This window comes from Bombina bombina, chromosome 5, assembly GCF_027579735.1.
Source record: "Bombina bombina isolate aBomBom1 chromosome 5, aBomBom1.pri, whole genome shotgun sequence".
NCBI lineage: Eukaryota > Metazoa > Chordata > Amphibia > Anura > Bombinatoridae > Bombina > Bombina bombina.
This window is the reverse complement of record NC_069503.1, coordinates 470,144,434-470,156,111: the sequence shown is the minus strand read 5'-3', so window position 1 is coordinate 470,156,111 and position 11,678 is coordinate 470,144,434. Positions and strand designations below refer to the sequence as shown.

Sequence of the window (11,678 nt, the reverse complement as noted above, 5' to 3'; positions counted from 1 at the left end):
ACAATCAACTATGGGTGGCAAGGCACTGTCAAAAGATCTCTGGGATAAAGTTGTGGACAGGCACAAGTCAGGAGATGGATACAAGAAAATATTAAAGGTTTTATCAATGCCTAGAAGCAAAGTGAAGTCTATTATTAAGAAGTGGAAGATATTTGGTACAAGACAGACCCTCTCTGGATCAGTATGTTTCTCCAAACTGGATGAAAGAGCCAGGAGAAAACTGGTCAGAGAGGCTACCAAGAGGCCCACAGCAACTTTGAAGCAGTTGCAGGAATTTATGACAAAGAGTGGTCATTGTATGCATGTGACAACAATATCACAAATTATATATGGCTTCTATGGGAGGGTTGCAAGACAAAAGCCACTCCTCAAGACAGGCCACATGCAGTCACAACTGAGCTTTGCCATAACACACCTAGGAGATTCTGAGGCCACATGAAAAAAGGTGTTATGGCCTTAATTCCAAATGATATGTCTGGAGGAAATCCAATACAGCTCACCATCAAATAACACTATACCTACAGTAAAGCATGGAGGTGGCAATATCCTGTTATGGGGGTGTTTCTCTGCAGCAGGAACTGGAGCACTTATCAGGATAGAAGGAATAATGGATGGGGCAAAATACCATCAAATTCTTGAGAAAAATCTGCTCCCCTCTGCCAGGAAGTTGTCAATGGGAAGAAGGTTTACCTTCCAACATGACAATGACCCAAAGCACACAGCAAAAATGACCACACAGTGGTTGAAGGAGAAAAAGGTGAATGTCCTTGCATGGCCTAGTCAGAGTCCAGACTTAAACCCCATTGAATATATGTGGTATCACTTGAAGTCTGCAGTCCACGAACGATCACCATCAAATGTAACAGAACTGGAGCAGTTCTGCAAAGAAGAGTGGGCAAATATTGCACAGTCTAGATGTGAAAAGTTAGTAGAGACATATCCCAACAGACTAAAGGCTGTAATTTAAAGCAAAAGGTGGTTCAACAAAATACTGACACAAGAGGGTGATCCTTTTTCCAACTCAGTGATTCTGTTTTTGAATTTTTATTATTTCTTTCATGTAATTGGCAAGAGTCCATGAGCTAGTGACGTTTGGGATATACAATCCTACCAGGAGGGGCAAAGTTTCCCAAACCTCAAAATGCCTATAAATACACCCCTCCCCACACCCACAATTCTGTTTTGCAAACTTTGCCTCCTATGGAGGTGGTGAAGTAAGTGTTTGCTTGATTTTGTTGTTTTTTTTTCTTCTATGATAAGCGCTTCTAAGCATTCTGAAGCCCAGTTCCTCTCAGACTACAGTGTTTGTCAGAGGGATGTGAAGAGAGTATCGCCTATTGATTTTCATGGTTTCTGTCATGGGAAATCTTTTCAAGGGTTCTCGGTTATTGGTCGTAGAGATTCATCTCCAAACTCCCTTTTCAGAATGACAATATATTCTTTTATATATCATTACCTCTGCTGATAGTTTTCAGTACTGGTTTGGCTATCTACTATATGTGGATGGGTGTCTTTCGGTAAGTATGTATCATTATTTTAGACACTCTCAGCTATGGTTGGCGCTTTATGTATTTATATAAAGTTCTAAATATATGTGTTTACTTATATTTGCCATGAGTAAGGTCTATGTATATTTCCCTTTGCAGTCTAGCAGCTTCAGTATGGGAATCATGTTTTAGGAAGTTATATATATCTTACCTGGGGTTTAGTCTTTTTTCCAATTTGAGTTACTTCTCTAAAAATTTGCGGGCAAATTTAGGCTCGCAAGGGAGCAAAATGCTGTTATTTATTGCATCATTTTTGGTGCAAGAATTTTTTAGCGTGAATGTGCATCTATGATGATGCAAATTCATAATTTCCTGCATCTTAGTTGACGCCATGTTGTTTGGCGCGAAGTTGCGTCTGTTATGATGCGAGTTGTCATTTCTGGATGTTTGTTGGCGCCAAAAAATTGTTTATACTTCCTTTTGCATTGTGCGTCATACTTGGCGCCAAAAAATGTTGTTTTATTTTACCCCACTTCCTATATGCTTCTTGCCTTCTTTATGCTTAGAGGGCTATGCTATTTGCTTCTTTGCCTATTTTAGAATTTGCATTTTTTCCCATTCCTGAAACTGCTATATAAGGAAATAAGATATTTTTTTGTTTAAATGTTATTTTTTCTTTTACATTTTACAAGATGTCTCAATCTGATCCTGTGTCAGAAGCTGCTATAGGAACCCTGCTGCCTGTACACAGTTCTACCAAAGCTAAGTGTATCTGTTGTAAGATAGCTGAGATTATATCTCCGGCCATATTATGTAACAGTTGTTATGATAAGCTTTTGCATGCAGAAAATGTTTCTATTAGTACTAGTACAGTATCTATTATTCCTTCAACATTTAATGTACATGATATCCCTGTTGATATGAAAAATTATATTGCTGATGCGATACAGAAGGCTATGGCTGCGATTCCACCTTCTAATAAACGTAAAAGGTCTTTTAAAACTTCTCATGATACTGATGAATTTTGTAATGACCGACAACATACTGGTATATCCACTTCTGATGAGGATCTCTCTGATTCAGAAGATCCCGCTTCAGACATTGACATTGATAAATCAACTTATCTTTTTAAGATTGAGTATATTCGTTCTTTGTTGAAAGAAGTATTGATTACTTTGGATATTGAGGAGTCTGGTCCTCTTGATAACAAATCCAGTAAACGTTTAAATTCTGTTTATAAACCTCCTGTGATTACTCCTGAGGTTTTTCCTGTTCCTAATGCTATTTCTAATGTGATTGCTAAAGAATGGTTTAAGCCTGGTACTTATTTTGTTCCTTCTTCTAGGTTTAAAAGGTTGTACCCTTTGCCAGTACTAATTTAGAGTTTTGGGGGAAAAGTCCCTAAGGTTGATGGGGCCTTTTCTACTCTTGCCAAGCATACTACTATTCCTATGGAAGATAGTACTTCCTTTAAGGATCCTTTAGATAGGAAAATTGAATCTTATCTTAGGAAAGCTTATTTACATTCTTACTATATTTTCGGGCCTGCCATTTCTATGGCTGATGATGCGACTGCATCAACTTTTTGGTTGGATAGCTTAGCACAACGGGAATATGATTCTGATTTGTCTAGCCTTGTTCGTTTGCTTCAATATGCTAATCATTTTCTCTGTGATGCTATTTTTAATATCATTAAGATTGATGTCTTTGGCTATTTTTTAGCTAGAAGAGCTTTATTGCTCAAATCATGGAATGCTGACATGGTATCTAAATCTGGGTTACTATCTCTATCATTCCAGGGTAATAATTTGTTTGGTTCTCAGTTGGATTCTATTATTTCCACTATTACTCGGGGGAAGGGAGTTTTTTGCCCCAGGATAAAAAATGTAAGAGTAAAACTAGAGCTTCTAATCAGTTTTGTTCCTTTCGTCAGAATAGAGAACAGAAAACCACTCCTTCCCCTAAGGACTCTGGCTCCAATTGCAAGCCATCTTCGAGTTGGAATAAATCTAAGCCTTTTAAGAAACCAAAGCCAGCCCCCAAAACTGCAAGAAGGTGCGGCCCTCAATCCAGTTCTACTGGTGGGGGGGCAGATTGAAATTATTTCAAGATGTTTGGGCAGGTTCCATTTAGAATCATTGGATTCAGAATATTGTCTCTCAATGGTATCAAATAGGTTTCAGAATAAGACCTCCTGTGAGAAGGTTTTTTCTCTCACATTCCAACAAATCCTGTGAAATCTCAGGCCTTTCTGGAGTTTGTTTCAGATCTGAAGCTTTTTCAGGAAGACTTTTAGTCTATTTGTTGTTTTTTTCTGGTCCTAGGAAAGGTCAAAAAGCCTCTGCCATTTCTTTGGCATCTTGGTTAAAGCTTTTGATTCCCAAGGCTTATTTGGAGGCTCCGCCTCAGAGAATTACAGCTCATTCTACAAGATCAGTCGCCACTTCTTGGGCTTTTAAGAATGAACCTTCGTTGATCAGGTTTGTAAAGCAGCAACTTGGTCTTCTTTGCATTCATTTACTAAATTTTACGATTTTGATGTATTTGCTTATTCTGAAGCAGTCTTTGGTAGAAAATTTCTTCAAGCAGCTGTCTGTTTGATTCTTCTGCTTATGATTTAAGTTTTTTTCTTGTAATTTATGTGAAATTTAAGAGAGAGACTTATTTTTTTTGTGGATTTAATTTTTTCAGCAGAAATAGCTGTTTTTATTTTAACCCTCCATTTCTATTGACTCTTCTGTGGTCTTCCACATATTGGGTATTTCTATCCCATACGTCACTACCTCATGGACTCTTGCCAATTACATGAAAGAAAACATAATTTATGTAAGAACTTACCTGATAAATTCTTTTCTTTCATATTGGCAAGAGTCCATGAGGCCCACCCTTTTTATGGTGGTTATAATATTTGTATAAAAGCACAATTATATTTCCAGTTCCTCTTTTTGTATGCTTTTTTACTCCTTATTTTATCACCCCACTACTTGGCTATTCGTTAAACTGAATTGTGGGTGTGGTGAGGGGGTGTATTTATAGGCATTTTGAGGTTTGGGAAACTTTGCCCCTCCTGGTAGGATTGTATATCCCATACATCCCTAGCTCATGGACTCTTGCCAATATGAAAGAAATGAATTTATCAGGTAAGTTCTTACATAAATTATGGGGTTTTTTTGTCTGACATGTTGGTGTTATATCTTTCATTTGGATGCTATAAGTTGCACTGAGTAAATACAACTGGATAAACAACATTTGTGTCTGCCTTTCTTTATTTCAGGCTGCAAAGCAACAAAATGTGATTATTTTCAAGGGAGGGGATTCTTTTCAATACCCACTGTATCTACCATGCAGGAATAAACATAGACCTTAGTTAAAATAAATCTGTTTAAATATATTAAACATGTCTTGTTATTTATGTTAAAACTGCTGCCAGCCGAACCCCTAAAGATTTGCAACATTTCAAAATACAAATTGGCTTTTACACAAAGCACATTTTTTTGTGTAAAAAAAAAGAGGTGTTTATTGTAAAGAGCTTTTTGTTTACGTTGCTAGCACTTATAAGTTATATATGTGTTCTCTTGCATGTATATCTTTTTTATGTTTTGGCAGTGATTTTATCATACCCAGATGTTGCATGAATACAATTTTGCTCAGTGATTATAACCTAGCAAATGCCCTGTGAGTTGTGAAAGATATTCATTTCATTTTTTAGAACTTGTAGAGGCACTATATAAGCCAATAAATATTCAGTTATTTTTCATGGGGTTATCTTCTAGATATGGATGTCAGTTATTCATTGGGGCTGTAATCTGAACATTTTTTATTAACAGTCAGCTAGATTACGAGTTTTGAGCGTTATAGAGAAATTAACGAACGCAACAAAAGTTACGTTATTTAATTTCCTATAGCGCTGCCATTACAAGTTTTCAAACATACGCCTTTTGCGTGTGATATGGTAGCATTGAGCTCTATACCGCACACAATCAGAGCGCTGCTGAGACATGCTTGTGCACGATTTCCCCATAGACATCAATGGGGAGAGCCGGCAAAAAAAACCAATCGTGATTGCGGAAACAAAAGTTCTGTAACGCTGCCCCATTGATGTCTATGGGGAAATAAAAATACTGTTTAAAACTTACCCCCTAACATAAACCCTACGTCTAAACACCCCTAATCTGCTGCCCCCAACATCGCTGATGTCTGCCTACAGTTATTAACCCCTAATCTGCCTTTCCCGATATCGCCATTACCTAAATAAAATGAACCCCTAATCTGCCGCTCCCGATATTGCCACCACTATACTACATTTATTAACCCCTAAACCTCCAGCCCCCCGCATCGCAACAAGCTAAATGAAACTATATTAACATCTAACCCTAGCGTAACCCTAACACCCCCTAACTTTATCATAATAAAAATATAGCTAAATTAAATTTACAATTATTAACTAACTAAACCTATTAACCCCTAAACCACCAGCCACCCCACATCGCAACAAGCTAAATTAAACTATATTAACCCCTAAACCTATCCCTAAACCTACCCCCCTAACTTTAACATAATTAAATTAGATCTAAATTAAATTTACAATTATTACCCCCCCAACCCACAAAATAAAAATAAAAATATCTAAAAAACCTAAGCTACCCATTGCCCTGAAAAGGGCATTTGTATTGTCATTAGGGTATTTAGCTCTTTTACTGCCCAGACCCTAAACTAAAAAAATAAAACCCACCCAATAAACCCTTAAAAAAGCCTAACACTAACCCCCTGACGATCCACTTACAGTTTTTGAAGTCCGCTTGAACGATCTTCATCCTGGCGAAGTCTTCATCCAGGCGGCCTCTTCAATCTTCACCCAGGCGACATCTTTTATCTTGATCCCGGAGGCGCGCAATGGGTCCATCCTGAAGACATCCGGCGCGGAGCATCCTCTTCATATGGTCGCCACCGTACACTGAATCTTCAATGCAAGGGACGCGATTCAAGATGGCGTCTCCTTGCATTCCTATTGGCTGAAAAATTTGAATCAGCCAATAGGAATTAGGGCTGCTAAAATCCTATTGGCTGTTCAAATCAGCCAATAAGATTTAAGTAGCTCTCATTCTATTGGCCAATTCGAATTAGGCGACCGTATGAAGGGAATGCCTTCAGGATTGACCCGCTCCATGTCGGCTGGATGAAGATCGAAGAGGCCACCTGGATGAAGACTTCTTGCTGCATGGATAATGACTTCGCCGGCTGGATGAAGATAGAAAATGCCGCCTGGATGAAGACTTCTTGCCGCATGGATGATGATTTCGCTGGCTGGATGAAGATCCTTCAAGCGGGACTTCAACAACTGTAAGTGGATCGTTGGGGGTTAGTCTTAGGTTTTTTTAAGGGTTTTTTGGGTGTGTTTTTTTTTAGTTTAGGGTCTGGGCAGTAAAAGAGCTAAATGTCCTTTTAGGGGCAATGCCCATACAAATGCCCTTTCAGGGCAATTGGTAGCTTAGGTTTTTTAGATAGGTTTTTTATTTTGGGGGGTTGGTTGGGTCATGGGTTTTACTGTTGGGGGGGTGTCTGTATTTTTTTACAGGTAAAAGAGCTGATATCTTTGGCGCAGCGGCAATGCCCCACAAAAGGCCATTGGTAACTTATTGTAGGCTAGGGTTTTTTTTTATTTTGGGGGGCTTTTTTATTTTGCTAGGGCTATTAGATTAGGTGTAATTCTTTTTTTATTTTTGATAATTTGTTTATTTTTTGTAATTTAGTGGGGGGGTTGTAGTTTAGTTAGTTTTTATTTTTGTAATTAGATACTTTTTGTAATTTTTAGAGTAGTGTTAGGATTTTTTTATTGGTAGTTTTTAGTTTTATTTAATTAGTAGTTAGTTTAATTTTAGTTTAATAATTATAATAGTTTAATTGTTAATTTAAACTTAGTTTTTTTAATTTGACAGGTAAGTCAGGAAATTGTAATTTTAATATAAAGTTAGGGGTCGTTAGGTTTAGGGGTTACTAGTTTAAATTAGTTTATTTCATTGTGGGGGGCTTTCAGTTTAGGGGTTAATAGTTTATTTTATTTTAGTATATTTCGTTGTGGGGCTTGTGGTTTAGGGGTTAATAGGTTTATTATAGCGGCGGTGTTGGTGGACGGCAGATTAGGGGTTAATATTTAAATAGTGTTTGCCATGCGGGAGGTCGGTGGTTTAGGGGTTAATAGGTTTATTATAGTGGCGACGATGTCGGGGAGCGGTGGAATAGGGGTTAATACATTTTATTAGTGGCGGCTATGGCGGGAGCGGCAGATTAGGGGTTAAAAAATGTATTATAGTGTTTGCAATGCGGGAGGGCCTCGGGTTAGGCGTTAATAGGTAGTTTATGGGTGTTGGTGTACTTTGTTACAGTTTAGTTATGAGTTTTATGTTACAGCTTTGTAGTGTAACACTCATAACTACTGACTTTAGATGGCGTTGCGTATCTTGTCGTTTTAGGCTGTAATGCTCACTTTTTTTGCCAGAACGCAAAACTCGTAATACCAGCACTATGGGAATCCCATGAAAAAACTTAATTTTTACATGTGCGGGACTGACGTTACGTTACAGGCTAAAAGGTGTGCGGTACAGCTATACCGACAACACTTGTAATAGCTGCAGTGCTGTTTTAACGCTGAAAATGCCATATTTTCAGTGTTACAAGCCGCAACGCAAAACTTGTAATCTAGGTGAGTATTTCTACATCATATAGGTGTTTTAGGCATTTGGATTAGATTTGTCAATGTCATTAGTATGTTCTAGATAAATAAGTCCAATGGTATTCTCCAGTCAACACCTTACATTAATAAATGGGGTAAAAGAGTAACTGTTTTTAAATTCATTAAAAAATATTGGGAAGTGTATGTTTAAAATTAGAGGTGCTTACTAACACGTGCCTGAGACAGAAGGTGGGAGGTGCACGAGACTGAACACAACACCACCTTATCTAATATTCTTTATTTATGAACATTATTTAGTGTGTATTTATATTTTGTTGCATTATTTTATGATTGGAATGAACATCTACTGTACTTTTGGTAAATATATCATTCTTTACAAACATAATAAAACTTACTGTTCTTACTTTTTTCCTATTAAGAATCTGTCATTTGATGAACCTAAGAAGGATTATCCTGTTTCATCAAGGTCCAGGTAAGTTGAATAGTTCATGAACAGTGCAAACTCTTTATATAAAAATATTAGGTTAGTATATGCAGATATTCAGTATTTTTACCTCTTTGTCTTCAGAGCACTAATTCATCTTAACACAGCAGCTTTCTTTCTACATATGTTGTATTATAATTATTGTTTTCCCCCCCAATGGCCTTCTGTTAATAAGTTTACAGAATTCCAGTGTACGTGTTCTGATTTATAAGGGAATATATATATATATATATATATATATATATAAAACTAGAAACACTAACTTTATTTAAGTATTTGTGATTAAGGGGACATTCCGGTCAACATTTAAATGCACTTAGATGAATTACATTTTGAATTGAAACATATTTGCAATATAAATGTATTGGCAAAAATGCTTCTAGTAAAAATTAACACTATTTTAGTGTTTTTTTTTCTCTGCACGTGAAATATAGCTAGATATTCTCAGTGCACCAGCGTTTGTAAATACTGTAGCTGATCAGAGCACCAGTGGGGCTTGTATAATGTCAGCAATTAACAAATTGAGTCATTACCAGTTGGTACAAGCACTTTAGGCCCTCTGAGCAAGGGCTGTGTTTAAAATGCACGATGCATACCTAAATACACTTTTGAAACCGTTATAGCTTTTACTAGAAGCATTTTTGCTTATACATGAATATTACAAAAATGTTTCTATCCAAAACAGAAATGCATCAATGTGAATTCAAATTTGGGCTGGAATGTCCCTTTTAATTAATTTACAATTCTCATTCAAGTTGGCTTTTTCTGATATAAAAGGGGTTGAGAGGAGTTTGCATCCCATGTGGCAATGCTGTCTCAACATGTTTCAGCCACACTGTCCCCATAGTTACATAAACACTGCAGTATTTCCCCAGCTGTGATACTGCTGTGACAGCAACGTTCCCAATGAGAAACTAGAAAAACATAGATATGTCAGCTGAGTTATAGCAAAGTAAATATCTTTGTAATTGTAATTACAATCTCACTACTGTGTCACACTAATTACCAGATTATCAATCCAAAGCTAAATTTGCATTGAACATAAACACATTTTGTGTATTCAGAATATTACAATTTAATTTCTAGTGTTAACTAATATGATCAGTTATAGCTTAAAGGGACACTGAACCCATTTTTTTCTTTCTTTCGTGATTCAGATAGAGCATGCAATTTTAAGCAACTTTCTAATTTACTCCTATTATCAATTTTTCTTCGTTCTCTTGCTTTCTTTATTTGAAAAAGAAGGCATCTAAGCTATTTTTTTTGGTTCAGCACCATGGAAAGCACTTGTTTATTGGTAGGTGAATTTACCCACCAATCAGCAAGAACAACACAGTGTGTTCACCAAAAATGGGCCGGCATCTAAACTTACATTCTTGCATTTAAAATATAGATACCAAGAGAATGAAAAGAATTTGATAATAGGAGTAAATTAGAAAGTTGCTTAAAATTGCATGCTCTATCTGAATCGCGATAGAAAAAATTTGGGTTCAGTGTCCCTTTAATTTCTGGAGCCTTTAGGTAAATGAGTATTATGGCAAGTTATCTTAATAAATATCATCTGTGCTAACACGCACCTTAAGATTCACAACCATACTATATATTGAGTCTAGCAATTTCATGTATGCTAAATTATAATTTGAGTAAGTAAATAAATAGTACCTATTTTATCAAATTAACATTTTAAGCTATGCTTCCACAGTCTACTTGTGTTATAAAATAAAGTGTTCAGGTATTGTTTAGGTAAGAAACTATATAATTTTATGGTTTGTGATGCAAAATTGTAAACATTCCGTTGTTCATTTTTAATTTCAATATCTTTATTTAAAATAACCAAGTTATAATAAAGTACTGTAAAGTTGAAATAACCTGAGAAAACCAGACTGTGTTAATTGCATTAATTAACAAAACAATTACTTTTCTTTGTTATTTATAGTGCAGTGAAGTATCAGGAAAGTATGCAACTGCCACTTAGACAACCAAGTGTCATATGCGCTGAACCATATGATGTGACATCTTTAAACAGCTTAAACACTGATCATCAGGTATAATTATTCACACAAAATATTAAATCCATGTTTTTGTCTATTTATTTTTTTTCTATTAGAATTTTTACTGCCTGTTTAATCTTATGGTGACACATGAGCATTGCTATGCTACAATGAGGTAAAATGTAGTTGTAGACTGCATTTCCTGTTCACGTAACTGCCCCACGGCATTGAATAGACTTTGCAAAATGAGGGTGTACTGAATTCATCATATTTGTTATATTTCAGTATTTAAAAAAAAAATGTACCTTTTGAGCGCTCAGATGATAAGCGCAGCTCTCCCACCCGGCATTTTGTCAAATTGATTGACGGATGAAGATTCTTAAAACAACGAATCCTTGTTTCCCCCCGGCCGTGACGTTTATGCAAAGGGGCTGAACGCCCTGGGGGGAACAAGGATTTGTTCTTTTAAGAATCGTCATCTGTCAATCAATTTGACAAAATCCCGGGCGGGAATGCTGCGCTTATCGTCAAAGCGCTCAAAAGGTAAACATTTAAAAAAAATTAAATATAACATATTTGATTAATTAAACCCACCCTCATTTTACAAAGTATATCCAATACCTTGGGGCAGTTGCGTGAAGTTGACCTTCACTTTAAAGGGATAGGAAAATAAAACTTGCATGACTCAGAGCGTGTCATTTTAAGATATTTTAAATTCACTTATATTTTCAAATGTGCTTTGTTCCCTTGGTATCCCTTGTTGAAAAAGAATACGCACATATCCTACACTAGTGGAAGCTGGTTGCTGATTGGTGCCTGCACACATTTGTCTCCTGTGATTAGATAACTAGATGTGTTCAGCCGGCTGCCAGTAGTGCAATTCTGTTCCTTCAGCAAAAGATAACAAGGGAATTAAGCAAATTTCATAATAGAAGTAATTTGGAAAGTTGTTTAAAATTGTATGTTCTATCCAAATCATGAAAAAAAAATATTGGGTTTCCTGTCCCTTTAATAGGGTTCTTTTG

The 11,678-nt window shown here is 36.4% G+C and overlaps 1 protein-coding gene across 1 annotated transcript in view; it reads left to right on the top strand.

Annotated features, from left to right (window-relative positions):
• The window catches only part of LOC128660480 (palmitoyltransferase ZDHHC11), a 238,200-nt gene that overhangs the window by 187,522 nt on the left and 39,000 nt on the right, over positions 1–11,678 (top strand). Inside the window, exons 8-9 of the mRNA XM_053714347.1 lie at positions 8,598–8,650; positions 10,599–10,707. Coding sequence (XP_053570322.1) covers positions 8,598–8,650; positions 10,599–10,707 — 162 coding nt within the window. The remainder of the gene's footprint in view (positions 1–8,597; positions 8,651–10,598; positions 10,708–11,678) is intronic.